The following is a 920-nucleotide window of genomic DNA, read 5'->3' as shown; positions in this document are numbered from 1 at the left end:
TTGCCGTTGAGGAAAGCCGAGACCTGGAGCTTGTAGCCGTACTTGTGGGTGTAGAAAGGGGGGCTGAAGAACTCGTAGTTGCTGCGGGCTTTGGCCTCCTGCAGCTTCCGGGTGTAGTCAGCGATCTTCCAGATGAGGGTCCCGTTGCTGCTCACCGACAGCTCCTCCACGTCCCGCCGCAGCTCCAGGATCTCCTGCCGCTGCCGGCTCACCAGGGCGCACACCATGCCCAGGTGCACCTTGGTGCTCTCCTCCAGGTGCCGGCCCATGGCCAGCTTGGGGCACTGTGGGGACAGCGGGACCGTCAGCGGAGGGGGTGCTGGGGGCATGGGACAGCGTGGGGACACGGGGTGGGACAGGACAGGAGAAGGATGCCGTGGCGATGTCATGGAGATATCATTGGAGCATGGGGGTACTGGAGCAGGATGGCACAGGGATGCCGTGGGGACACGGGTGGCACAGGGACACCTGGTTGGAATGGCATGGGGACACTTGGGTGGCAAAGTGACACAGGGGTGAGGCAGGACAAGGATGGGGACACCACGGAGCCACATGGATGGAACAGAGCAGAACAGGGACACCACAGGGGATGGGACAGATGTCAGGGCAGGAGAGGTGTGGGGATGCTGTGGGGCACAGGGACACCATGGTGGGGATGGCACAAAGATGCCGGGACAGAATGGTCATGGGGACACCAGCACGGGGCTGGGGACACGCTCACCCGGTGCTTGCAGCCAGCTTCCTTGAAGGGGCACAGCAGCATGGCAGTGTTGCAGCTCTCCTTGAGGTGGGTGGGCACGTCCTCCCGGGCGATGCTGGGCGTCCCGCACTGGTTGGGGCAGGGCACGGGGTACCGGGGACACTGGTACTGGTGGGTCTGGGAACAGAGGGTGGCCGGCAGCCGGGGCCGGGAGCCAGCG

At 64.8% G+C, this 920-nt stretch overlaps 1 protein-coding gene across 1 annotated transcript in view; it reads right to left on the bottom strand.

Annotated features, from left to right (window-relative positions):
* Positions 1–920, bottom strand: part of TRAF4 (TNF receptor-associated factor 4) — a gene marked incomplete at its 5' end in the record, with an annotated part of 1,484 nt that overhangs the window by 372 nt on the left and 192 nt on the right. The window contains 2 exon segments of the mRNA XM_009572549.1: positions 3–284; positions 722–877. Coding sequence (XP_009570844.1) covers positions 3–284; positions 722–877 — 438 coding nt within the window.

This window comes from Fulmarus glacialis, unplaced genomic scaffold (assembly GCF_000690835.1).
Source record: "Fulmarus glacialis isolate BGI_N327 unplaced genomic scaffold, ASM69083v1 scaffold20672, whole genome shotgun sequence".
Classification (NCBI taxonomy): Eukaryota; Metazoa; Chordata; class Aves; order Procellariiformes; family Procellariidae; genus Fulmarus; species Fulmarus glacialis.
The sequence above is the reverse complement of the archived record's forward strand: the minus strand, read 5'-3'. Positions and strand labels throughout refer to the sequence as shown.